This window comes from Nannospalax galili, unplaced genomic scaffold (assembly GCF_000622305.1).
Source record: "Nannospalax galili isolate Female #2095 unplaced genomic scaffold, S.galili_v1.0 scaffold42, whole genome shotgun sequence".
Taxonomy (NCBI): Eukaryota; Metazoa; Chordata; class Mammalia; order Rodentia; family Spalacidae; genus Nannospalax; species Nannospalax galili.
Genome location: NW_008348666.1, coordinates 222002 through 247964, shown reverse-complemented (window position 1 = coordinate 247964; position 25963 = coordinate 222002). Strand labels below are relative to the sequence as shown.

Below are 25963 nucleotides of genomic sequence, written 5' to 3'. Positions count from 1 at the left end.
TTGTATCCTTTTATCTGTAAATTGGGACCAGCAGCATGAGGAGCTTGTTAGAAATGCAGAATCTCAATCTATAATAGACTTTCTAAATCAGAATTATACTTCAGCAAGATATCAGGGTGACTAATAAACACATTAACTTAAGAAATAAGTGCTCTAGAAGATAGAGAACGGTCTCTTCTGGCTCTAATATTTCAGAAGTTCAGGTGAGGACTCTTCATAGTAACCGGAAATCAGCATGTTCATTAATAAGGGTCACACAGAAACCCAAGTAACCTGATCACCTCAATAATGTTGAATGATACTGTTAATCCATCAACACTATCACCAGTCTCATTATTGAACACATATCATGAAACCATGTATACTATACACAATATCTAGAGCTATCACAATCGCCCTTGCAAGTGAAATTTATTCTTATTTTTTTTATCAGTATGGAGATTGTATCACAGGTGATAGAATTTCCCCCAGTTATGTGCTTGAGTCAGTTGATGAGCTAGACTTCTAACCAAAAGTACTTAGAGCCCAGGATTCTTCTACTTCATAACACTGGCTATAAAATATAGTTCAAAGTACCATGAGTAGGGTGGCCATGTGGGGACAGACTAGCATGCTTGGATGTGTTATTCTGCAATAAAAAGGAGATCAACGGTTCAAACTATACTGAAGTCAAAAAGTAGTGCAAAGGGACAGATGGAAACATAAAATTGTTCACCAAACCCAAGGCACATACAGAGAGAGAGAGAGAGAGAGAGAGAGAGAGAGAGAGAGAGAGAGAGAGAAGAGAGAGAGAAAGAGAGAGAGAGATTGAGATTGAGAGAGAAAGGAGGAAGAGGAAGAGGAGGAGGAGGAGGAAGAGGAGGAGGAGGTCATTCAGAGATCCTTGGTGGATAACTAATCATTAACAGAATGAAGAAATTGGGAGCCAAGACTCTGTTCTCCCCCAAACTATCCTTCCATGACACTGGAAGACAAATACTGATAGGGAGGATCCACAAGTTTGCCCAATTATAGCAAACTGTGTGGTTCTGATATCATTTAATGCCTGACAATAAGCTCTCACATACCAACATTGCCATAAACATGTGAAATTTCACAAATTTCATCTTCCAAGTGAGAACCTGGCCTTCACTTGCATGTATGAACACTCTTCCAAGAGCACATATAAATGGATAGTATTCTCTGGAAGGCGCAGGTTTTTACTTATGCTAACAAATGATTATCCTTCCCAGCAAAATGAGTAAACAAAACTCTAATAAATCAATTTGTCAATGGCTGTTTCCCTTCAGGAGACAAAATCCCCTGTTCCATTTTTTTGGGGAGGGGGAGCTAGTGGGAACAGGACCTACACTGAGTGCCTGCATTGGTTTCAGAAGATCTTAGAGCTGGAAGGAACTGCATAAAGATCCGACCCTGCCTCCAGGCAAGGAGAGTATTGCTATTCTCTGCATATGAGTTTCCTTCCAGAGTTTCTAAATGATTTGCCCAAAGTCAGATTATTAAGAAGGGATGAGGAAGGGCAGAGGCAGAGTCCCTTGGGTCACCCTGCTCTGTTGCCAGCAGCACCCAACCCTTTCAGAGCTCTGTCCCATGGACGGACCTGGAGAGACTCATTTCTGCAGCATCTATCCTGGGGCCCATGGACCCGCTTTTCCATGAGTTCCTTTCCTCCCTGCTGGCTGCTGTATAATTCCATTTCCCATTGAAAATAGAAGCAACAGGTGTCTGGAACAGTTTGCCATCTCCCTTTCTGTTCTTCATACCATCTCCTGCTTGTGAAATGGAAGAGATTCTCAGAGACAGGTTCCCCATCCTCCTGGGCCACCTTGAAAAGCTGACCCTGTTATAAGCTGGAAATTCTAGGAAAAGTCATTCTTTTTCTTTTTCCAAGCTATCTATTCAAGCAAAGGACAGACTGCCCCATTTTCAAGAAGGGTCAATGAGGAGAGGTGTTAGGGTAATAGAGAAAACAGAAGCATAGTATTTGTAGGTTCTGATGGGCTGAATGGGGCAGCAAGTAGAGAAATAGTTCAGGACAGTTCTGGACTATGAAAGAGAGAGGCCCACACAAAAGATGTAGCTTCTTCCACACGTATCCTTCACTGCATAGCCAGAATTAGGAGTTTAGACCCGAGACTAGAGACAGGAGGCTGTGGTCCCTAGAGCTGTCCTTCTCCACGATACCTCCAGTACTCCAGCCACATTGACTCATCTCATCCAGGCTAGATGAGCCTTGCTCCACAAAACAGCTTATGGACATGTGAAGAGATGCCAAGTTTCAATCAATTTTCAATTTCCAAATTGAAAGAGCAGTGCCTGAAATTTGGCTATGCAATGCAACTGCAATATGGTATTGGGGGAAAAATCAATGCCAGTTGTTTTCTTGAGAATATTCTGACAAGGCTGCTCCTGTCCTAGAATGAGAAGCTTCCAAACTCATAATCTTTGGCTTGAAAGGGGAAGGAAGGAGTGGCCCAAGCAGTCTCTTAGCTCTTGCTTGGTCACAAGCATTCTCTAAAGTCTTATATTATAAAAACTTCTTTCACCTTACACCTCCACCACCCATCATTATGAGTTTCAATGGACAAAAAAAAATCTGTGTCCTTATATCCTGTAACAGGACTCTGTCCAGAAATGATTTAAAATGAGAAAACTCAAGGAGTGCTTGGAAACAAGACCTGTCCAGTAGGGTCTGCTGATCCTGCATACCTGTGATGAAACCAAAGTTTGACATTGATGTAAACACAAGGAAGGGCTTTAAAGAGTGGTACAGAAGGACAGAAAGATGGAAGGGGATGAGGTGCAGAGGGCTACAATGCAGAAAAGTTACTTACACTGTTTCATCATTCTTGAATTCCAGCTCCCCATATGTGTCTTCAAAGTCCTCACCACCACCCTTGGCTGTCCCTTCTACTGTCCTAAAAGGGACGATGACTGTGCCTCGGGCACCTGATGTCCGCAGAACCTTGACTTCCATAACACCAATACTTTCACTGACATGAACGGTATCACATTCAAAAGTGAAGATGCCTGCATGGTCATCATCCAAAATAGTAACTGTGGCTACACAAGGGGAGGCTAGGACAGCCCGAGGCAAGGGAAGACTGTTGAGTATTGTCGAGGGCATCCCCTCCTCTGGCTGCTCCTCTTCTATGCGGACATTGCTCAGCCTCACGAAGAAGTGCTCATCCTCCTCAAAAATGTCATCATCAATGATGCCCACAGAGAACTCCTTCTGAGTCTCTCCTGGTTTCAGAACCACAGTGCCCTCTGTGAACTCATAGTCAGCCCCCGCGTTGGCAGAACCATCCTCTGTTTTGTAGTCCACATACATGGTCTTGGACATGTCTCCTCCTTTCCTCACCACTGTCAGAAGGACAGCTCCACAGTTCTCCAGGCACTGGTAAGAACATGGGTCAAAAAAGACCTTGGAGATGAAGTCCTCAGGTTCATCGGTGTGCACCTCGCTCATGCTGGAGCTCTTCTTGGCTTGTTCCGCTGCATGTTTCTTCAGGATATTGCCTGCACCAGTCATCATGCGGGTGGCTTGGATCCGGTAGAAGGCTCGGCTCTTCTGTTGGTGGGAAAGAGCATAGTAATTGGCCATCTCCACCAGCTGATCTAAGTCCTTCTCTGGGTGCTTTTGTTTCAGATCCTTAAGAATCCGGATCATCTCCCTACGGGACTCATCTACCTCCTTCCCTTCCAGGGGCACCAGGTTCCCATCTAGGAAGTGGGAATTCATCATTTTCCCATCCATCTCGATGCCCTTAGGGTGGTCACCTTCTGTCTCTATGATAATTCCTCGGTGTTTATCTGTGCGGTATTTTTTGTGCATGTATTTGTAGAAGAGGAGTCGTTTATCTGCCACCCATGCCAGCAGAACACACACTGGAAAGAAGAAGAGAGTAAGAAGGCCTTCCCAAACCTGGACTACACCAGGAGAGAAGACTGCCAGGATCATGTAGAGCCAGATGTAGGCAAAGATACTCCAAGCAGCAGTGACAAAGAAGACGCGTAGGTGCTTGATCTTGCGAGTCTCCCCATCTGGGATCACATAGACGCAGATACCAATGATGATAAACATGTTGAAGGCTGCACTGCCAACGATGGTAGAAGGTCCCAGATCACCAGCAATGAACCCATGACCACATACCTCAATTAAGGAGAGAAGAATCTCGGGAGCAGAGGAACCCAGGGCCATAAGGGTCAGATTGGAGACAGTTTCATTCCAGACCCTAATTGTAGTTGTGCTGGTCTCTCCATTGGGCTTTTTGATAGTCACTTCCCTCTCTTGGGAGGTGATAACTTCAATAGAGGCCATGAAGCGATCAGCAATGATGGATACCCCAAGGAACATGTATATCAGGGCCACAAAATAGACAATAACCCTGGCAATCTTGTCCCCAAGGGAAGGGTTCTCTGGATACCAGATTGGCAGGATGACACCCTCCTTACAGTCTGATGACCCTGTACAGGATTCATTGTTCTGCCCTGTACTGGGCACATCTCTTGAGTCACCAGCCTCTGCTCGAAGACCATTCAGGAAGAGCACAAAAGTAACTAGCCCAAAATGGAGGAAGGCAGAGGTGAGAGGCTGTAACCGTAACCACGCCATACACGAGACTTAGACGCTGGCTCCACCGCAGCACCAGTGGTCCTCCTGACAGGCCCAAGACCTAGAAAAACACAGAGAGGCAGGAAAAGGCATGAGAAAAAAAAGGGGGCAGCAAATGACAGGTTGCCACCAACACAACGGATGGTTCACCTCAAGCAACATATTGCACTGACATATGGGGCTGTCTCTCACTTGGAAAATAGATGTCATTGGGAGGCACAAATAACTGCTCTGTCCCCAGAACCATCTGGTGGAGACTGAGTTGAAGAATGGTTTGAAATAGCTGCCAAGACTGGTGATGGAAACCCAAGGGAGACCTTTCTACTGCTGTCTGCAGTCCCAATCTCCCTTAGAATCAACTTAAAACATGGTGCCTATGCCCTGAGTCTTGGTTCCCACTTAGATTGTTTCTAGAGAGTTCTGCTTTCCTTGCCCTGGTTTCATACTCAAGAATCTTGAATAACACAGATTTCCAAGAGTACATAATGAATTGAGGGTGGGCTAGTTTCCCAATGTAGAATAACATGTTCTGTTGTGTAATTGAGCCTCTCATGGGCGAAAACTTCTTCCTCAATGCAAAATTTCTAGAGGCAGCCAATGAAACTTCTGGCAAAACAGAGCATTTAGATGCCTGCACTGCATCTAAGCTGAAACTCTAAATGGTGTGCTCAAGACCCTATCCATGGCAGCTCTCAGTCTTCCACTAAAATATGTTTAGAACTAGTTAGGGAAGATAGTCAACCAGGCACTCAAATTCTAAGTCCAAATATGGAAAAGGCCAAGTGTTAGCAAACATGTGAATGACTCTATGACTCTCAACTAAGTTCCTTTTTTTAAAATTAGAGGTAGATTTGCGGGTAAGAAGCAGCCTCATCTGCTGGCCTCAAAGCACTGTGAGCTGGTCATGTGTTTAGGACGGGGGTGGGGGGAAGAAATGAAGGTATTTTCAATTGACGCAATGGGTTTCTACACATTTTAAGTGCTAAATCCTTTCAGTCACTGGTTCATTCAGCTAGAACAAAAAACGAACAAAACAATGTAACAGTTTTTTAAAGCAACTGTCCACTTGTTTCTACTAAAATTCTGTGGAGTGCAACCATTAATAGAGGGTCACCAGCTTGCATTTGTGCAGCACCTTAAAGGATTAAAAGTCCTTGTCTTCCACATCAGCTGCTTTTTCTCCACTATTTCTCACCTCTGAAAATAGCATTTCCATTTACTCAGTTCTTTGTGCTAGAGAACAGGTGTCAGTCTGCAAGCTGTCCTTTCCCTCCTGTTCCATATCCTGTCCAGCTCTAAATCCCACCAGCTCCCTTTCCACCTTAACCAGCACTATCACACTTTAAAACCATCGTCGATCCTTACCTGATGGACCTAGAACAGTAATCTCCTAACCAAAATCACCACTCCAACTCTCGCTATAGAGTAAATCTTAACTACTTTCCTCACTCAGCCATAGTAATTATGCCATGCCAGAACCCCAGGCCTCACATATGCTAGATCCTAGGGCCTCATGCATGCCAGATAGGTGCTCTACCACTGAGCAATCTTCCCAGTGAGCCACAGCAATCTTCAAAAAAAAAAAGAACCCAGGTTTAAGCATATCATTCCTAGTTGAAGCTCTTTAGTAGATTTTTTTTCTTGCTTATGGTATAAAGATCTGATTCCATGCCGTGATCCTCAAAGCCTTGTATAAACTACCTCCTTCATTCTCATCTTGCTTGACCCTCTGTCACTCTCTCATTACATTTCAACCATAATGCCCTCCATTTCCACCCTGGTTATACTAAGCTATTGTTTGTCTCAGGTCCTTTGCACATGCTATTGTTCCTACGTGAAATGAGTGTTTCGTCTTTGTACCCCACCTCCGTCTACAATGTTTGTATCAGTTTAGGTGTCACTTTCTCAAACAAACAAAAACTTTCTCTCACGTCTAAAACTGATCCCTTTCCTTTGTTATATCCTTTCATTGGGCTTTTTACTTTCCCTGTGTGGCATATTTTTACTTTTGAAATTGTGCATTTATTTGTAGTGTTAAATGATTAATGTCTTACTTACTCCTACATTAAGTTGTGATGACATATGAGCAAGGACCATGTCTCTTCTATTTACTGTGGTATCCCAGTCGTTAGCAGAGGTCAGTAAATGCAAGCTTTGAAAATGAATAAATGTGACCACCAAAATGCTTCCTGGGATATCAGCCTTCTTAAAACCATTTTATGACCTAAATTGTAGCTAACTGCTTTGGAAATATATAAAGACCTCAAAGATAAATCCTGACTAGATTTTAGAGGTTGCATAGGCTCTCTTTAAATTCTCCAAAGCTCACCCTCAGAGAGGAATTCCCTCCAGGACAAAGCACACTGGGGTGCATGCCATAGCTACAAAGGTCTTCCTTCCAAGACTATGGATTAACTCTGTTTCATATTGCCTAGAATAGCAGCCAAGTGCTGAGGCTCACATTCCCCATTAGCCCAGGCACCATCGTATCAGTGGCACGTAGTCTCTACCTTTGACCTCCCTCAGAGAAGGCGTCATGAGATGACTGTGGAAGAGCAGGCACTTGATGATGCCCAGTATCACATTCAGAGGTTGAGACTGTCTTCGTGAGCTGTGATGCACACAGAGAGTCCCATTCATAAGTCTGATACTCATTCACCCTGGGGAAATGTGGGCAAAGAAGGATTTTTGGCTTCTTGCCTTTTCTTTAGAAAACCTGATTTGGTGGATTCTCATATGCTTCATTCAGGAGGAGATGGAGGTGGGCACAGCTGAAGCAGCTCTTTAATCAAGGGCCCAAAGGGTAGCAGAAGGTGGCAGTCCCAAGAGAGTGGACACCCACATGTGAGGGAAGTGAAAGAACATGGGACATCACAGTGGTAGTTTTCCTGATTAACAGGGGATGGGCATCTACTTATCCTACATACAGGAGGGTCGTGGTGGTCTTTGTTCCCTCTCAGCCTTATAAACACATTGCAGTGCCAGGTCTTCATGGGAAATGAGCTGCCGCTGGGCCAGAATCAGAGGCTAGTTCCCTGAGAAAACAAATAAGCCGAAGGAAGGAATGGAAGGAAAAGGCAGAAAGGGGAGCTGGCTAGTAATCACCCATGCTGGTGTCTGGAGTTGAAGATGGAGGCTCCTCTGAGCATCTATTTGCTCTTTCTAGCCCTACTATGAATGGATTCTGGCTGGAGGTAGAGCTGTTAGAGGGAAGGGGACAGCTCTGATAACCAAGCCAATTATCTTTTTTTTATGCCATTGCTCTAGGCTTAAATACGAAATGAAACAGAGTCCAACATCCTGGGGTATCTCCTCAGTCTCTTAAAAACCCAGACTCAGGGGTAGGACTCAACTCAAAACTCCTCCAAGACTGCCCCAAATAAAAAAGATATTGATAGTGATTAATATTAATAATATTTACTGCATGTATCATACTAACTTTAGCTTTTACAATAAAACCTATGAGATTAGTAACATTTTTATCCCCATTTTACAATTTGGAGAAAAATAAGTCTTATTTAAATGACTCACTTGATGCATAAGGCAAAGAATTGTTAATATAGTTAACGTACATACAGTGATGACATAAAATGTATGATTTTTGACCATCAGATTTACCAAAAGTCCCATCTTGTCAAGCATCAATGGCCACAGTCAGCATCTGGTCTGGTGAGGACTTATCAACGTGGCTATGTCATTGTACCCACATAGGAGGCACCCGCTATATGACAGAGCTGCAACATCCCCAGACTTACAGGGCAATTCTGGCTGCCTGGTTCCATCTCCCACCTGAATATTATTCTTCTCATCATTCTGTTTGACAAATATTGACAAAAGCCTGTGAGTTGCCAAGGCTGGGACTAGATGCCAGTGGGTAAAATGAAAAATGAGACACAGTGTTCTCCCACAAAGGTGCACTTGAGCAGGAGTAGAGATAGACACAGGAATAGTTTTACTATAAAAAAGTGGAGGTAAAGCCAGAATGCTGTGGGTACTTGGGGAGGGTGCTGAGCCAGCTTGGGATTTGGGGAGGAATTCTGAAGGATGTGATTCCTGAAATGAATTTTCAAGCATGAGTGAGCTTTAGGGGGGGAGAGCAAAAAAAAGAGAGAGAGAGAGAGAGAGAGAGAGAGAGAGAGAGAGAGAGAGAGAGAAGGAAGGAAGGAAAAGAGAAGTCATTCCAGTCAAAGAGAACACCCCAAGAAAAGTCATGGAGACATGAGAAAGCCTGCTGTGTGCCTGGGATTAGAAGAAATTCAGTAGGACTGGAGAGATGGCTCAGTGATTAAGAGCACTGGCTATTCTTCCAGAGGACCTGGTTCAGTTCCCAGCACCCACGTGGCAGCTAACAACCATCTGTAACTCCAGTTCCAGGGGCTCCATTTCCCACTTCTGGCCTCCGCAGGGTTTGTACAACACAGGTGCACTTACATACATGTAGGCGAAACACTCATACACACAAAATAAACATAAATAAATCACTAGAAGGAATCCAATGTGGGCAAAAGGATTCAGAAGAAGAGGCTAGACAGCAGGAAAGTCTCCATTCATGGCAAGTCTTCCATGCCAGGCTGAGAAGATGGGATTTTATCCTAAGGACAGAGAAAAGGCAATGATAGGATTTTACAGGAGAATGACATGGTCCAATTTGTATTTCAGAAAAATCAATTCCACCAAAGGCTTAAGATGGCTGCAAGGAAGACATGACTGGAGCAGGAAGATGAGTTCAAAATGTACTGGGAATGGAGGAGATGCAGACAAAAAGGGGCTAGAATCCCTTCTGCACAAGACAGCCCTCTGTCCCCATGTTGAATTTTTCTCCCTCAGCCCAGTGATGCCTTGGCTCAGCCCACGACCTCCTGTCTCTTTCCTGGCTTATTTTTCTGATGCCCCCCAGGGCCTTCTGCAAGGTGTCTGTGTCCTCAGCAGTGGCTCTTGCCATCTTTTAATATCACTGGCAAATTTAATTAAAATCACTGTTCCTCTGCTCGTCCAGATCATTAATAAAACAATGCCACCAGGCCAGACTGAGCAATTCACCCTCTTGCTACGCCCTCCACTTTCTCTAATGAGAACAGTGCTCAGGGCCTGTCAGCAGCCTCAGTAGAGTCGTCTGGCTCTGCTTCTAAATCTGCCGCCCCGTCCCACCCCCCCCACCCCCCAGCACCAGCGTCACAACCAATTTACATTAAAGTTTTAAATGCAGCCTGGCTGCACTCACTGACATGTCAGCTGGATGCAAGCACACTGCAGCACTGCCTGTATCACCTCCACCTATTTGGGGGGTGGGGGGATGTTATTGTAGAGTCCTCTTTAGAGCAAGACTCCCTGAGAAATGCAGGTGCTGAGCTCCCTGATCTCACTAAGGAGTAGGGAAGATGTGGCCTCCAATGATTAGGCTGCCTGACTGACACAACTGGAATTTGGATCCAAAGATGTTAAATGTTTTTCTTGCATTATTATCTTTCCAAGTTTTCACAGGGAAGGGGGTAATATCATCTTCAGATCCATTTTACAGATGGCACATGTGAGCTCAGAGAGGTTCCATAATTTAGCTAAGATTACAGTTACTAAGGAGAAAGGTAAGCATCTGAATTCTGCAAGTCTACTTCTGGAGCACATGGTATTGGGAATGTGCCCTGGGCTTGGGGATCCTTTTGAGCAAGGAAGAACAGAGTAAGTCTTTCTGGATACAGAGTCCTCCCCATAAGCCTGGAGGTTCTACATGCTCCAAAGCAGCATGGAGCAGTAGTCATCTCTGGATCTGAAAGCAGGAAGCAAGAACTGGATTCCCAGCTGTACCTCTGTGAGCAGGAGACCTTGTAAAGTCTGTGGCCCTCTCAGGGCAAGAGCTGCCTCACCCCTAAAGCGCAGATTGGATTTGACAGTGTTTACAGTTTTTCAACTCAAAGATGCTTTGACTATAGAAAAGTAAAGTCTTGAAGGAGGCACATTTAAATTAGATTAAACCAGAGGCATAAAATGGCATTTAGACTCCCAAGGAGAACTCGGAGAATAAAGAGAATAAGCCAAAGGATGGTGGAAGGAAGAGAAGGCCAAGACAAGGTCAAGGAGAGCCTACATTCTGAATTTACCAAAAACCTCTTGGATCAAGTCCATCTTGTAAGCAACTGCTCTGGTCTATTTAGGGTCAGACACTGTGCTAGTGACTGGGGTATAGCCATGAATGAGTTATACTCCATAACCAACCTTACAGAGTTTATCTTCTGATGAGGGATGGAGACAAACAAGTAACAATAGGAATAATTGATTACAACCATGTCCTGGGAAGTAATTAATACCCTTTTCTTGTTCTGCTCTAATCACTCAGGGAGATGGCTCTGCCATTCCATCAAACCACATGGGGAATGGCTACAATGCAGTAGGACTTTATAATAATGTGGAGAATCTCACAGGAATACAGGAGCAATATTACAGAGCTCTTCCTTCTCCAATCTCATGCAAATATATTTTTGTCTTCTCTTAAACCCCTCAGCCTTTAATGGCATCTGAACCTTATGCTAAAGTCATGGAACCCTATGGACATTCTTCCGAGCATCCTCACACAAGAAGGGAAAACCCATAGACAGATCAGGGCACTAGAAGACTTCAGTCTCCTCGTGCTATATGTGAATGAAAGGCTTTAAAATGACAACAATGACCACATGCATTCATGAGTACCCACTCTATGGCTGGCACTGCACTAGGTGTTTTTGTATCTTCTATTTAACATTTCACAGTACCACAAAGAGACAGATATTGTGTCTATGTGTTCTAGAAATGAGGATACCAGGGCTCAATGATTTCATCATTCACCAGAAGTCCATTAGCTGAGCAAATGGCACATATGTACTATGAAGCTCAATGTGTCAAATGCAAAGGCTGCTTCTAAGTCCCAGGGGATGAAAGGGATGGTAAAGGGCAGGATAGGAACCCGGGGTCCCAGGACACGATATTTCTTCTGGGAAGCCTTCCTTGACTATGGTCCCCTCCTCATTTTAAAAATGAATTATTTGCTTTCTTGGGCTTTTTTAGCACTTTGATCAGCATGGACACACTTGTCACATTATACTGGGCCCACCTTTGACACTCCTCTGGAAGCTCCATGAAGGAATTCAACTCAACATGGAGAAGTTTTTGTTTTTTGAGTTTTGAACAAATGAGTAGCTATTCTCAGTGAAAATCTATTGATAGAAATAAGAGGTTAGACTTGAGCTCTGATATCTTATCTCCCTATAAAATTCTATGATTTAAAGATGGCTGTAGTTTACCAGACTTGTGAGATCCAGAGGACATGGGGAGTCACCAACACTGATAGTGGGCCAGGGACCTAGGAGGAGAAAGGACTCTGAACATATCAAGTCTGCTTTCCTGTTGATATATCTACATCTTAACGTAGTCCTCCCAGACCTGGAGGCAAAGGCAAAGTAGGTCCATATTCTAGAGATGCGTGTGTATCAGAATAACTTTGGAGTCCTGAAAGGTGGAGACATCTAGACTCTATTTCAGATCTAAGTTTGGACTTCCTAGGAGTAGTGCCTAGAGATTTATGTTTAAAAAACTCCTCAGTTGATCTTTGAGGTACTGCCAAGTATGAGACTCTTAGAAGAGAAGACAAGAAACCAACTATGATATCTGTATCTCAGGGATTTCTACCATTAAGAATTTTCTTGGACCAGGAGGGCTTCCAAGGGATCATGAATTGATCCACAAGTGATTATAGTAAAGCCTTTCTATGCAGTGGGTAAGCATCCCACCTTCCTGGGCGATGCTTTCATGCCTTCCCAAGGATAGTATTCTCCATCCACATAAGTAGATTCCACCCCACTTTGTCTCTCTAAATGCTGCCTTACACTTTTACTAAGGAAATATAAAGATACAGAGTTCCCTTATCTTCATAGAAAAATAATGCTACTCATTTTCAGCAAGACATATTTCTAGGTATATTTAGTGAATGACAACCACCCTATAGTTTCTTTTTTATTTATTATTTTTATTTTATGTGTATGAGTGTATTGCCTGCATGTATGTGAGTGCACCCATGTTGTGCAATGCAGCGGAGGTCAGAAGAGGGCTTCGGATCCCCTGGAACTAGAGTTAAGGACAGTTCGTAGCTGCCATGTGGGTGCTGGGACTCAAACCTGGGTCCTCTGCAAGAGCAGTCAGTGCTCTTAACTGTTGAGCCATCTCTCCAGCTCCCCCTATAGTTTCTTGTGGCCGTTTTCATTCAGTCATTCACTCTCTCATGAATGCACATACATAAGAGCCCAGCTGTGTGACACAAGTTGACTTTCACTGACTTATTGTGACCAGGTTACTCTAAACCTTTGTTTTAAACTCATTTTGCTCCCAAAACTAAAAAAAAAAAAAAAATAAGTTCAGCAGGGCGTGGTGGTACCCCATAACTTGGGAGGCAGAGGCAGGTGGATTTCTGTGAGATTGAGGGCAGCCTGGTCTCGTAGCCAGTTCTAGGCCATCTGGGGCTACAGGGAGATCCTGTTTCAAAAAGACAAAACAAAAATAAAGTAGTTCTAACATGGTAGGGGTTTTATCTGCTATTTCTGTATCCCTGGTGCTTAAATCAATGTCTGACATAGAGTAGATGCTTATTATATAGTTATTGAATGAATAGATACATTGAATGAATGTGCAAAGAAATAGTAAGAATCATATCCAATGATTTCTCCCACCCTTGGCAATGTTCAAATGGAGGTTGGGGAACCATCTGTCAGGGATGCTGTGAACAAGGATTTTCATATTTGAGTAATATGAACAAAATATAATCCTCCTTGAGGAACACACATTTCACTGGAGAACAGTGACAGAAAACTGAGTAATTAGGACAAAACAAGTATTAGATTTGGAAGTTCATGCAATGTGCCAAGAAAGCTTGAAGAAGGAAGGTTTAGAACTACCTGGGATCACCTGGCCCAGCTATAACATGGCATCTAGGATTTGAAGAGTGGGCTGGAGTTAACGCGTAAAAGCTAGCATATTGCCACTAAGGGCAACAGGAGCCCTGTGCTAAGGTGTGGAAACCTGAATGAGCAATGTGTCTTTAGAGAAAGGCAGGCTATATTGGGAAAGGGCATCTGAGAGAGGTTTGTGGAAGTGGAGAATCTCTCTAGTAAAAGGCTTTGACTATCTGGGCAAAGAATTTGGTCATTATCTTTGAAGAAATATGGAGCAGTAAGGCTGAAAGTTTTTTAGTTAGAGAGAGATAGGATTAATGTTTTCTTCCAGAAAAATCGTGTGTAGTGATGACAACGTGGAAACTCGATGGGCGAACAAAAGCAGGGCCTACTGAAAACAGGACGGGCAATTTAGATTCTCACAGCACTGGGTGGGGAGGAGAGGCTGAACAGCATGAGCAGGGCTCTGAGAAGGCTTGGACTTCAGGGCCACCACGAGTAGAATCCATCTAGCTTGGAGAACAGCGAAGACAGAAGGTGACAGAGGAAGAAAGGAATGAAGAGTCACAGCAAGCACCAGACCACCTCAGCACCTTCTGCATGCCACTGGTTCTGAAAAGCTCCTACTGGCTCAGAGATCCAGGCCTAAAGACAAAGGAGCTGGAGGAGTCAACACAGAACCACCCAACTCTCACACCTGCTTAGCTTAGGGTTGCCAGTAACACTACAATGAACTAGACAAGTGAGAGTTCTGGGCTCTCCAGGAAGACAGCAGGAAGTCTTTGGAATTCAACCAAGGCACCAGAGTACTTCTCAGTCTATTCAAGGTGAGAACGATTTGTTGATTCAGTAGCCCAGACTGTGATAAACTCTGGAGATGCAGTGATGGAGCATGTCCTTCTCTATCTTCAATGAGCATGCCAAAGTGTACACAAGATCAGTGTCTAAATGTGGGCCAAAAGTTTGGGGACTTATGAACACAGACTGAGTGCATCAGAGAAGGGGTGGAGTTGGACATCTCCTGTCTGTCAAAAATAAGAACGTCATTCACACAGAAGGAATTGAACCCATGGAATGCATTACTCCTAAGAATAATGCTAAGAGGAAAAAAATTTAAAATATCTAAAATGTTAGGATGATTCAAAGTTTAGTTTGATTACAAGGAAGCTTTATTCTGCTTGTTGATTCATAAGAGAAAAAAAATTGTCAAATGTTTATTACACAGCCATGGAACTTGTAGGGTCTTTGAGGATCATTCTGAATATGTTCTTAGGTTTTACTGAAGTCCAGCTCTGTCACATTGTCGTGTTCTAGCTTCTGGGGAGTCAGTATTGCATATTGTCAGTATTGCTGACAGCTCAGAAGACAGCTACCAATCCCGCCCCACCCCTTCCTGCCAACTCCCCACAAAACACCACAAATGTCATTTCATTTTCTTTTGTGTTGTTTTGTTTCTGAGGCAGTTTCACTATGTAGTTTAGGGCAGCCTTGAACTCACTGTTCTCCTGCCTCAGTTTTCCTGGTGCTGGGATTATAGGCTTGTGCTAATACACCCAACCAGGAGTGTCTTTTAAAATATCTATCATCTAGACCAAGCCATTCCTTGTATCCTAACTGGTCCTGAAGCCCTTCTCCTCTTCTAAATACTGCTGACCTTATCTGCTGCTGGTTTGTTTACTCCATGCTCTGCTAAGATAAAGTTCTCTGATGTTTCTAGAAGAGGTTAACCATGAGCCTATCTTATAGCCTTTGTGTTTAGTGGTCCTGACCCCAGATATCCCCATATGTCACTTTTTCAGTCCATTTGGGTCTCAGATGCCACCTTCCCTGAGAGCCACTCCCCATCCATCTTATCTGAAGGTGGCCCTCCTCCAGGACTCTCTGTCTTTTCCCTTTTCATATCCTTCATAATCCATGCCACTTGCTAAGCACATTGCTGCTCTGTTTGTCTGTCTGTCATGAAGTATAAGCTCTACCTGGGCAGAAAATGTGCCTCTTTTATTCACCACAGTATATACAGTGCTTTGACTAGAGCCTGACATAAGGAGGGCTCAGTAAGTATTGAATGAATGATGAATGAATGAATAGATGGATGACACTTGCAGGATTAAGTGATTTTGGAAACATGTATGTTGAGAGGAGACTTGAAACTTCCTGGTTACCCTTAGAGAAGAGAGGTAGATAGATGGTCAGAGCTAAAGTTCTCAGAGAACAAGTAGCTTTGTTCATTCAAAGAACCAACAGGAGCACAGCGTTGGACAAGTCAGGACTATTCCTCATTCCAATTCCTTCTCTCCACTCTAGCCATCTCATCTGCACCTGACTTTTCCTATAGAGTATATCATGGTAACACCCAACATTTACACTGCGTCATTCGCTCAACAAAGGTTAAGCTAGTCTATGCACCAAGAGTTTACGAAGGCCTCCTCAATTCCATAATCTCATTTAATCCTTGTGAGGGTGCTCATAGGCAGGAGGAATCCAACACTTAATTGTCAAGATTTTTACACCAGTAAAATGGAGACAGAACTAACCTTCATCTTCTGACTACCAGAAGTCTTCTTCTACCAGGCCTGAAGGAGCATGTCAGGCCAGGAAGGACCAATCCTTGAAGGCTAAGGGACAGAGGTGCAAGAACCCCAGAGCAGTCTGGGGCAGATGCTGCTCTTGACCCTGCCCCTCACTGCCCCACAGAGACAACCTCCAGGCTCTATGTGTTGACATTACTAATAGTGAGAGGGCTGATGTCCTGCCGTACGGCTGAGCCACAGGGAAGCTGGGAATCAGCTTCTTTTGCGCATGTGTTCCTTAGATCATGCTCCAGAGCTTGATTCATTTTAATGCCATTTCATTTATCCTGAGGTTTTAAATGTTGAAATATGGAATTCAATCATATCATTGCCTGAATGAAAAACAAATGGAGTCTGGCAAGCAGAGTCATGTCTCTGAGGTACTACTGGAGGTTTCGCTTATACAACTTACTCCACTGGTGTATGGGCCTCCATTGGCAAGGCAGAACTAGAAGCATCTTCTAACTTTTCTTTGGAGCTGTGCTCTCTTTCTACTCCCCTCATGATTCCCCTTGAAGTACATTCTCTTTCAGTCTGAGGGACCAAAAGGCACAGAATCAAGATGATTCTACCTATTTCCACTAGGGAGGGAGTTGGGTGGTATGGATAGGGTGAACAGAGCCTCTGGAGGGCCCCGAGCACAGTGTTTGTACTGGATTCCCAATAGTTCACGTGGTTCTTAGTACATCTTTCCTGGAGGAACTGAGTAAGGCAGAGTTGGGGGGGGCATCGAAACAGGATGGTCAGGGGAGATGGGGACGTACATCTCTAGCAGTCATTCTAAGAAAGTCCTCTAGTATTGAAGTTGGAGGTAACTAGGGACTGCACACTTGTGTTGACAAGGGCCATGAGAGCACTCACCCCAGCTCAGAGTGCCTTGGGGCCAGTCATGCAGACAGCTGAGTTGACTTGTCTCTTGGCTTCTAGGAACCCAATGTGAAAACAGACACACAAGGGGTTTCAAATTATAACTGGAAGATTCTATATCACTAAAAGTATTAAGAGGAGGCAAACTATGCTGTAAACAAGACTCACTGAATACAAAATCGTCAGGTTAGGGAGGGACTTAAAAGTCAACACATTTAACACAAACTCATTTGATATATAAAAAACCCAAGGCTCTGAGTAGAGATGGGTTTTCTCTGTTGTCACAGTGCTGAGAAATAACTTTCTCAGGAAAATAACTTTCTCATTCAAAGCAGCTTATGCTACACAGTGTTGCCTCTTCCTGGCCTAATTTTTGACTCAGTCACTTGCTTCTTTTCTGATAGTTAGCGTAGGCCTTCCTTCTTGTCCCTGTTTAACCCGGGCCGAGCGTGAGGCATTCATTCTCTCCTTCAGTTTTCATTGGGCACACACTATGTTTCAAGCATCAGCCCGTAAGATGTGGGAAAAGTCAAAAAATTCCTTGGTCCAGGAAGGGAGGAAAAACACAAAATAACAAAACTACCATCATTAAGATAACATCCCCTACCACAACTAACTATAACAACCACCCCTGCATTTCAGGAAAGGTAAATAAAGAGCCCCCTGCTCCCGCAAAAAACCTGGATGAAGTCTTTACAAAGTCTTTACAAAGCCTTCTCAAAAGGAAGAAGTATTTGAATTGAGCATCTAAGAACCTTTTTTTTTTTTTTTTGAGAAAGTAAACCATAAACACAGAGGCACTAAGGTAAGAAGGGGCAGGTAGAAGGTAACAATGTGATTCGACATAGGGTGGATCATCGCACATAACGGTCTTGAATATGAGGAGCTGGGAAAACAGAAGCTCTTACAAACACTTTTGTTAGAAAAGAGTTTAGAAGGATGTATTATAAGGCACATCTTGTAACAGTGTCCAAAATAAATTGAAGCAATACAGTAAAGTTGAGAAGAAGATATAAAGCTATTTTTTCAGAATAATAATGATGATGGTGATAATTACTTCATGCTGCTATGGTAGGGATGGACTTGGAAAATATGTGTGCATCATCTTGCAACAAAGTAGCTGACACAAACATTATTATGCAAGAGATAATAAAATGTGTGCTTAAATCGTGGCAGCAGCGACGGAGAAGAGGCAAATAGGCTGGGAAAACATCAAGTGAAGCTTGGAGAACAAAGGAGGGGACAAAGATAAAATTGGGGTCTTGAATCAGGGTGCCTAGAAGTCTGTTGGTGCCATCAAATGGAAAGCGGGGAGTCAGGGGGAGTAGCTCCTGAGGACAAAGGTGGGATCAGGTTAGTAAAGATCAGGTTTCAGAAATGGATGGACATCCCGTTGTAGAACAGGGTGCAAGAGGCTGGAAACGAGGTACAGGTATGGAGTGCTAGAGGCATACGCTCTAGGAACTATCAACTCTGGAGTGAGAGCACAGGCCACTGAGGGAGACTGCCAAGGAACGAGGGAGAAAGGGAAAACTAGGAAGGGGACAGACTCTTTGGGCAGAAGCAGATGAGAGACCATGGAGAGAATTTGTGGGACCTGAAGAACTCAGCTGCCACAAGTCCAAAGAAGAAATTTTCTAAGGAGTTAATGGTCAGTATCTGTTTCAGGGGAGTATGCCCTATAGAAAATGTAAAATACCTGATTGAACTTCTAGAGATAAAAATCACAGTCTGCAAACACCAATAAAATCAATAGCAAATGGAAAAAAAAAAAGAGGGGTTTGTGGAGGGACTGGATTCTGTGTTGGAGGAGCACGGGACTCCACATAAGGAGTCCTGTTGAGGAAGAAAGAGTAGCTGCTATCTATGGAGAGAAAGGGGGATTTTCTTATTCTGAGATTAGTGCCGGGGAAGGACGAGGGGACAGTGAAGGAGATGGAATGCAGAGAAACAGTGTTGGCTGCACCCACATCCTCTCAAGTTTGAGACCCTCTCCTCTCAAGGGATTTGGAAAGTACCACCTGAAGCCAAGGTTGAATTAGCTTCCGGTCTCACTTCAAGATCCAGTCCTCACATGACCCAGCCTTCCTGTACAACCTGGGATGCCCTGTTTGTCAGCCCAAGTGTCAGGGCAGTTAATGCTCCTTGGCCTGTTCCAAATTATATCTAGGATGAAATAAAGCAATTTTCTTAGTAGATATGACTCTGTATACAATATCCAAGTATCTTGGGGCTCTGGAGTTGGATTTGTTCATTCTCTATAGTTTTTTTTTTTTTCCCCCTTAGGAAATCTGTCTACATACACGTGATTTCTTTCCTACCTGGAAGTCTTGCTCTATGGCTGATACAGATTTAAGACGAATGCAAAGCCTTCTCGCCCTCCCAGGCTCCTTCTTGGGGTCTTTTCTGGCCCGCAAAGACCTCTTCATCTCTCATCTTTCAGGGTGTGCCTTGATCTGAAGCTCAGAATACCAGTAAGTGTCTTACACACGCCCAGACTGCTTTTTCCTTCCTTGTAATGTGCTCTGCCCAGGGTTGGGTTTAGAGTACCTATTCAAAAACATATGAGGGACTAGAGACATGGTTCAGTGGTTAAGAACACTGGGTGATCTTCCAGAGGGCCTGGGTTTGGTTCCTAGCATTCACATGATGGCTCACAACCATCCTCAACTCCAGTTTAAGGGATCCAACGCCTGTGTCTGGCCTCTGTGGGCATTGTACAATACTGGTGCACTTACATACATGTAGGAAAAATACCCATACAGATAAAATAAAAATAAGTAACTAAAAAAACAATCAAACATAAGCCAATCTCATTAAAGAAAATTAGTGGGGCTGGAGAGATGGCTCAGCGGTTAACAGCACTGACTGCTCTTATAGAGCACTGACTGCTCTTACAGACTACCCAGTGCCCACATGGTAGTTAACAATTGTCCATAACTCCAGCTCCAGGGGAAACTAACCCTCTTCTAACCCCTACAGCACTGCACAACACAGGTACACTTACACACATACAGGCAATACACTCATACACATAAAAATAATAATAATGAATACAAATTTTAAAACGGAAAATTAGTGAAACTTCTCCCTTGAAAGAGCATTCTTCTTTGTGCAGTAAAGCATAGAGAAACCACTATCTCCACCCTCACACCTGGGCATCTGAAAGACCGTCCTACCTCTTTGCCATCCTCTGGCCCTACATTCTACTTTCACTACACAATTTCTGTATGTTGTCTAAAATGCTAATGGGATACTTCACTTCAGGAGTTAAAAACTTCCTAACCCCTGGAAACGGTGAAAGGCCTTAGCATAGAGTGCAAGTCCTTCATGGTTTGACCTTATAGCTTCTTCAATCACATCCCTGTCTACAGACATTTGGAAAAGCCCAACTCCACATTAGGCCTTTACAGAACTGACTTGTTAGCTCATAACACTGTCTTGCCTTTCCCTCACTCCCCTCGCAGCCTTCAACAATGTTAGCCTGGACTCATTTGTCCTTTCTGGGTTTAGCTGTCCCTAGAGTCATTCATTCTCCAGGCCCTGAGGAGAGGTGATCTTTCCTGTTTACTTCCACTGATCTGCCATTTTCCCTCTAAGTGGCAGGAGTCACTTTATACAGTAATTTCCCATTCATTGGTTGGTTATTTCTGCTGGGAAATATGTTTATGAGGAAAGGAATCACTCTATTTTGCTTGCCTCTGCACCTCACGCATGCCTAGCAGAGTAGGTGTTTGCTGAATACTTGTTTAATAAATAGTTCCCTAAATAACTAAGTGAAGGCTTTCTCTTTCTCTTTCTTATTTCTCTAATATATTTCTCAACCTCACCAAATATTTGAACCTCTGGGCAAAGCAACTGGGCTCTAGTGAGGGGAATTATTCCTCTCTTCTTATCAAACTTAGTAGTATGAAAAGAAGTCAAGATGGTGACATCCCCCAAATTCAGATTGTGGGCAGGGGCTGGACCATGCCAGCTGGGAAAGAATGCCACAATCTTTACCTATAGACAATACTCATAACTGTGCCTAAAGACTCTACGAAGGAACTGTTTAGCACAGGAACTGGGGAAGACTAGGGCCAATGAACCAGGGTGACAGTTCATAGAAGAACATAGGGGAAGGGAATTTTATTTTATTTTTGTAGTACTGGGGATTAAATAAGTGTGCTAGGCAAATGCCTTACCATTGAACTATACAGCTTTGCCCTACTCCCGCCTCCCACGTTTTTTTTTTTTTTTTTTTTTTTTTTTTTTTTTCATGAGAAAGTTTTTCACTAAGTTGTCCAGGAAGGCCTTGCTACCAGTCCTAACTTGATTTTCAAAACAAAACAAAAAACAATAACAAAACAGAGTTGACTTGATCACTTTTTTCCCTTTTCTGACCAGGAGTGGAGGACAAGTGCAAAGTGGAGATCTGAAGAGAGGAGAAGAGATGTAACTCCTCCCTCTAATTCCATTGGTTTAATCAACATTTGCCAAGTGCCTACTCTGTGCCAGGTACGGTGCTAACCCTGGGGATTCGGTGTGAATAGGCACCAGCCATCTTTCCTCTCTTCACGGAGCTTATGGTCTAGAGCTGTGCCCAGCATCACTCAGTCACATGAGTAAATTTTATGTGCATCTTAGATCATTTCAAAGTAATAGCCTCTGATTACAGTCTATGAAATAAGGGAATCTGGCCTAGTCAGAGAAAGAACGGAAGGCTTCCTTGGGGAAGTAAGGAATTCAGAGTGCTGGAGGGTGTGATAGGAGCAGGATGGAGTGTAGGAAGAACAGTAAGCATGCCACTTAGAGGAACCTGCACTAATGGCCTTTTCATCTCCATCAAGAACTACTGTGGGGGCTGGAGAGATGGCTCAGCAGTTAAGAGCACTAGCTGCTCTTGGAGAGGACCCAGGTTTGATTCCCAGCACTCATATGGCAGCTAACAACCATCCTCAATTCCTGTTCCAGGAGATTTGATGACCTCTTCTGACTTAAAAAAAAAAAAAAAAAATCGCTGCAACCAAGCCCAAATTCTGTACATTTATGGCAGCCTGTTATAAGAAAAGTTGTATGTCAATGTAGTCTCTCTCTCTCTCTCTCTCTCTCTCTCTCTCTCTCTCTCTCTCAACTTTATTTAAAGGACTTGTGTGAAGAGGCTGCTGATCAGAACTGTAAGTTGCATAAATTGCAGTGTAGGTCCAGGGTGACCAGTCCCCATCCAGTCACAGAAAGCTCTGCCCACCAAACAGCCTCATTAGCAGGCCCTGAATTCAGGAGCAGCTTCCCCTCAAAGTTGGGTGCGCCCCGCGGAGGCAAGCAAAAACGAAAGGCCAGCAGGAGACCACTCGCCTGTACCAGTGAACTGATCCCCCTATTTCCATAAGAGCATGGCGCAGCAGCTATATTTGAAAACGGAGGTAAACAAGAGCTCAGCTCAAGTGGATGGGGCACAACAGCTGTGGGAGATTAATCACACGCGCTGCTGCAAGTCACCAGGTCGCAGGAGGCCCGCAGGCTTCGCTTTTGGTGCCCCACCAGAAGGCCGGATGTGTTCCTATCACATACCCACAGCCCTCCCCCATCGGGAGTTTCTTGACCACCCAGGAGCTCTGCACCTGGCACCCAGCTGCAGTCTGCGTTTCTGATAAATTACACTCAATTTCAATCTTTCTGTCTGGGAAACCTTAGCACTAAACGTCCAAAGGTTTTTTGTTTGTTTGTTTGTTTGTTTGTTTGTTTGTTTTAATTGCCCAAAGAGAAAAGGAAATAGAGAGTGAGGGCTAGGAGGCAGGCAGAGAGAGAGTAAATTTATGGCACTGCATTAAAGGCGTTTGTTCTATTTAATCCCCTCCCCGCACCGCCTTCCCCCATGATTAAAAATAAAACACACTGAATAAAAAGGAAAAACTGCCTCCCTCTCCCTTTGCCCCCAATCGGAGCAAATCCTTTTCATTCTTTGCCCCGTGGCTCAGGTCCTCAGGGCAGGTCAGCCAGGGCCTGCAGGAGCAACGCTAACCTCTAAATGAGGGCCGGGAATGTGTGTGTGTGTGTGTGTGTGTGTGTGTGTGTGTGTGTGTGTGTCTGTGTGTGTGTGTGTGTCTGTGTGTGTGTCTGTGTCTGTGTGTGTGTTGGGAGGCGAGCTTAGTTGGGGACTTGGAGTCCCTACACCCGCCCGGGATCTCCCAGACCGATACAGTCTGGAGGCTCTGGACTGAAGCGCAGCTCCTTGACGCCCGCCCCCTTGGCCCGGGAGGGTGCGCTGGGGCTGCAGTTCCCGACCCGTGTCAGTGGAGTCCCGAGGTTAGGGTGCGCGTGTGCGTGAGTGTGTGCACGCGGGGGCACGTTGAGTGAATAACGCCCCCCTCCCCGGCCCCCAAACGCGGTGGGCACTCAGTTCCAAGAGCTCAACACACCCTGGCACAGGAGACACACACATGTACACATACACCGGGCATGCAGTCTCCCCATTGAGCTGAGCACCCGCCACTAAGCCAGCAAGCCCACAACAGGACTGCACACACGTTCCCAGTGCCATCGCATACAGGCATCTTTCGCAGCACCCCCAGCACCCTCCCGTAGACACTCTGCCAGATCCCGTCCGCCCCCCCACCCCCCACCCGCCAACACCGCATACACAACGTACGTACACTTTCCAGAGCACCCTCCCCCATTTCTGGCACTAAACCCGCAGGAAGGCAGTGCAGGCGAATGATCTTGAGAAATAACTTAATTCTTCTCCTCCAGGGACCCAAGGGCAGGAGGCTCACCCCATTACTCACCGTTTACCCCTCGGCCTCCCGAGCCTGGTGGGCAAGAGAGGTGGGCTAGGAAGGTGCGCGACTCCGGGGCCGCCCGGCTCACCGGCCGCAGCGGCTCATCGCCCCCGCGGGCTGCGGGCCGGCCGCAACGGCGTCCGGAGCATGACAGTCGGCCGCCGCCCGCCCGGGTTCGAGGGCTTGCAGCTGTCACCGAGCTGCGGGGCGGCGCATGGGGAGCTCGGGCGCTGGGCCCGGAGTGCCGACCCTCGGCGCAATCGGAGGATGAGGGCAGAGCCAACTGCCGGAGAGAGGCCCGGAGTCCCCGCTGGCGGCTGGGGATCCCTAGCGGGAGGGGCGGGACGGTGCGCCCGAGCGGCTCCGAGGGACCCCGGCTGCAGCGGCGGCCGCGTCGCCCGGGTTTCCCGGGCTGGGAGCGCGCCGGCTCTCCGCCTAGCGCGCGGTCACCGCGGGGGACGACTCGGCCTCGCCGCGCGCAGAAGGGACGCGCGCAGGAACTGGTTTCTGGGCGAGCCGAGAGCTTTGCCCATTAAGCCTCCGCAAGAAGCCAAATCAAAAAGCCAATCTCCAAGCCTCCAACCCCGACGTCACCCTATCAGCTGGGAGACAGAGCCATACCGAAAGACAAGCCGCGCTTATTTAGCCTTGCGCGCGGAGGTGGGAACACTTCCACCGCGCTTCCCCGGCCGGCGGCGGGGACACCCAGCCCGCACCTCGCGTGACGGCAGATCGAGTTCGGACGCACCCTCTACTTCGAGGCCACCCATCCAACCTGTGAGTCCGGGCACCGGGAGCTTCGGGGCAGACAACAGCTCCGAGAAGGCGACGCGTTCTGACCTGGATTCCCCAGAGTTGGGAGCTCCGGGCGGGCGCTCAGCACCGGCTTTCCCCTTGTCCTCAGGAGACGCCGCCCGAAATTCCGAAATTAAGTCTCCTCTAAACACATCTGTGGTTTTTAAATATAGCAGGGGACGATTACCCAGGCAGGGTCCACCCAGGCCTAGGGGAGGAGTCGAGGGGGATGGAGGTCGGCAGTGGAGGAAAAATAAAAACTCCTTTTCTCCCCAGCTCCCCCCAGCCTCCCTTAGTGCAGACAGAACTCAGCCTGTCATTTTCTCAACCTAAGTCAAACAACAGCTTTATGAGAGACTCTTGGGTGAGCGCTGCTATGTTGGTTTGCGGGGGGGGGGGAGGCTAAAAATAAAAGGGGGTTGCCTCCCAAATTGCTGCTTACTCTGGGCCTGGAGACCAGAGGAGAGATGGGCTTTTGATGCTGCAGCAGAACTAGGATTTGGGGCTTGGCTCAGGAGAAATGTACACACACAGCCTTAAATCAGATGCCTGTAATTTCTGCTCTATTGGTCAGGCGTGGTCCTAGAGGCTGGAGGGGTGGGCAGGCCTCACCCAAGGATTGGGTTGCCTGCCCTCGGTTTATCGTGGCATCAGACAGCTGTAAAACAAGAGTGGTGACTGGCTCTGTATCAATGCCAGTGCAAATGGGACGGAAGTTAACTCCTGAAGCTTTATTTCCTGAAGCAGAGTATTCGGGGATCAACACGTTCCTCATAAAACCAAGCATCAGCACCTCCTCAGTGGTGCCAGGGTTGGTGCTAGTGAATTCGGTGGTATTATTTGATATCATCCTCATGAGACTTTGAAATAAATGCAATTATTACTTCCATTTTTCTGTTGTGGGAATTTTGTCTCAGAAGTTAAATAACTATCTCAAGGCTTTGGCCAACAGAGCTAAGGATGAGACTAAGGGGGAACCAACTGGAGTTACACTGACAAAGAATACAGCTTCTAGCATCCATACATCCCTGGAAGTTTTGGTCCAAAGGAATTAAGTGGGAATAAGACTAGAAAGTGTCTGAGCTTGGGATAAAGTCAGTTATTTTCTGGTCCTTTGATGCAGTATTCTTTCAGCAAGTCATGAAATTGTCCTGTTCTGGGTTTGGGCCCTGGATGCACTCAGTTTAGAGTATGTTCAAACTCTGGACACTTTATGGACCTTGAATTTGGTGATTATTTTAAGCTACGCTAACTTGTATACGAGTTGTTATGTATTATGTGACGACTAGGTAATTTAAGTTGTCACTAGTGAAAAAAAAATTTTTGATTTTTGCACACATACAGAATTTGGTGTTATATTTTTGGCAACTTACAGTTAGAGCTAAGACTGACTTTGTGAGGTGTCAATGATTTCTGAAGCTGTGCCCAGTCAAGCAGGATTAC

The 25963-nt window shown here is 45.3% G+C and overlaps 1 protein-coding gene across 5 annotated transcripts in view; it reads right to left on the bottom strand.

Moving 5' to 3' along the window:
- Window positions 1–23960, bottom strand: part of Slc8a3 (solute carrier family 8 member A3) — a 142498-nt gene extending 118538 nt beyond the window's left edge. For 3 of the 5 annotated variants that reach the window (XM_008845920.2, XM_008845921.2, XM_008845922.2), the window contains exons 1-2: window positions 23732–23785; window positions 2835–4679 (exon numbers count right to left, since the gene is read on the bottom strand). In XM_008845920.2, coding sequence (XP_008844142.1) covers window positions 2835–4618 — 1784 coding nt within the window. In that variant the 5' untranslated portion in view covers window positions 4619–4679; window positions 23732–23785. Of the gene's footprint in view, window positions 1–2834; window positions 4680–23731 lie in introns of those variants that run through there. The other 2 variants (XM_008845923.2, XM_008845924.2) reach the window with 2 other exon arrangements.
- Between the last annotated feature and the right edge of the window lie 2003 nt (window positions 23961–25963).